The following is a 1539-nucleotide window of genomic DNA, read 5'->3' on the forward strand; positions in this document are numbered from 1 at the left end:
GAGGGAGTGAGAGAGAGGGAGTGAGAGAGAGGGAGTGAGAGAGAGGGAGTGAGAGAGAGGGAGTGAGAGAGAGGGAGTGAGAGAGATATACCCACGTACATATCATACATATGTGTGTGTAAATATATATATATATATATATATATATATACGCATGTATGTATATCTATATATTCACACACTCAGATATATATATATGTGTGTATGTGCGTGCCTTGGGATTGTGTTTGTCCACCCCACCATTTGATAACCGGTCTTAGTTTGTTTATGTTCTTGTAACTTAGCTGTTCGGCAAAAATTTTTTAAATGATAGCAGGAATAAGAAAACTTGAAAAAATAAATACAGGGGCGATTTGTTCGACTAAATCCCTTCAAGGTGGTGCTGCAACATGGCCACAGTCCGATGACTGAAACAAGGAGAAGATAACCGATATGTGTGTAGATGTGGATGTGGGGATGGGGTTACAAGACGATGTGAAACAATGTGTTGAATCTGATATTCTTGTATTTTGGGAGGTCATAAGCCAATAAAATCACGAGCTCTGGTTATGTTTCATTTCAGTTTTAATCTCCACTCAATTAGATAATTAATCAATCGATAAAGTGGTTAATTTATTTGTGTATCTCACTCCTTTCGTCATAACCTCTGACCTTATCAATGACCACGCGTCTTTCATTCACTTCTTTCTCCCTCTCAGCATTTTACTGCATGTTTTCTGTTCGCTATACAACAACAGCCTGTTCGCGGCAAAGACGTGAGTCCGGATGGCCCCTGTGCAAGGACAATCCGAATACGGACAGGTGTTGTAAAGAGTGACTGGTAGAGCGGAAATGATGCCAGATCGGGATGGCGTTGCCGAATCTAATCTCTCGGAGGTGTTCCGCGAACCGGTCAGCCAAGCAGCGTCCCGTTTGACCGATGTACAAAGAAGGACATCAGATAATGTATTCTTAGTAACATTATGTCGGTCACAGCTGGAACATATTTGGTCAGGTGTCCGAGGCATCTAGTATCAACTTGGGCTAAACTAGTACAACAACAACAAAAACAACAGTCACAAGAAACTGTTCAAAAGAACTTACATCACACCCTTCCTCAAAGAACACACCATTATTCAGAAGAACCGTCAGCTGTGTCCGTAGAATGATTCCTTCCAGTTTGGTTCGTTTCTCCGTTTCTGTCGCTGGTTCCACTCGCCTACATTAATACATTTATGTGTGTATGTATGTATATATATATATATATATATATATATATATATAGTTTGAATTTACAAAAGCAAAAAGAAAAGAAAAGACAAGACGGGTGTGTAAACAACAATCAGGAAAGTGAGAAAGTCTTTTATGTTTCGAGCCTACGCTCTTCAACAGAAAAGAATACAGGAATAAGCAGAGAGAGAAAATAAAAAAGGTTTAGTGGCGAGCGATCAATCATGGCGAATGCCGGACAGAGGTGGTCAGACAGGAGAGCTAGGAAGAAGGGAAAATAAAAATGTAGTGGTGATCCCAAAACGAAGGTGCGCGTGGGTATGTATGTGA

At 40.4% G+C, this 1539-nt stretch overlaps 1 protein-coding gene across 1 annotated transcript in view; it reads right to left on the reverse strand.

The window, feature by feature from the left end:
• Positions 1-1539, reverse strand: part of LOC106874849 (H(+)/Cl(-) exchange transporter 6) — a 65542-nt gene that overhangs the window by 12960 nt on the left and 51043 nt on the right. The window contains exon 13 of the mRNA XM_052976906.1: positions 1084-1198. Within this exon, the coding sequence (XP_052832866.1) occupies positions 1084-1198 (115 nt within the window). The remainder of the gene's footprint in view (positions 1-1083; positions 1199-1539) is intronic.

The sequence above is a fragment of the Octopus bimaculoides genome, chromosome 26, assembly GCF_001194135.2.
Source record: "Octopus bimaculoides isolate UCB-OBI-ISO-001 chromosome 26, ASM119413v2, whole genome shotgun sequence".
NCBI lineage: Eukaryota > Metazoa > Mollusca > Cephalopoda > Octopoda > Octopodidae > Octopus > Octopus bimaculoides.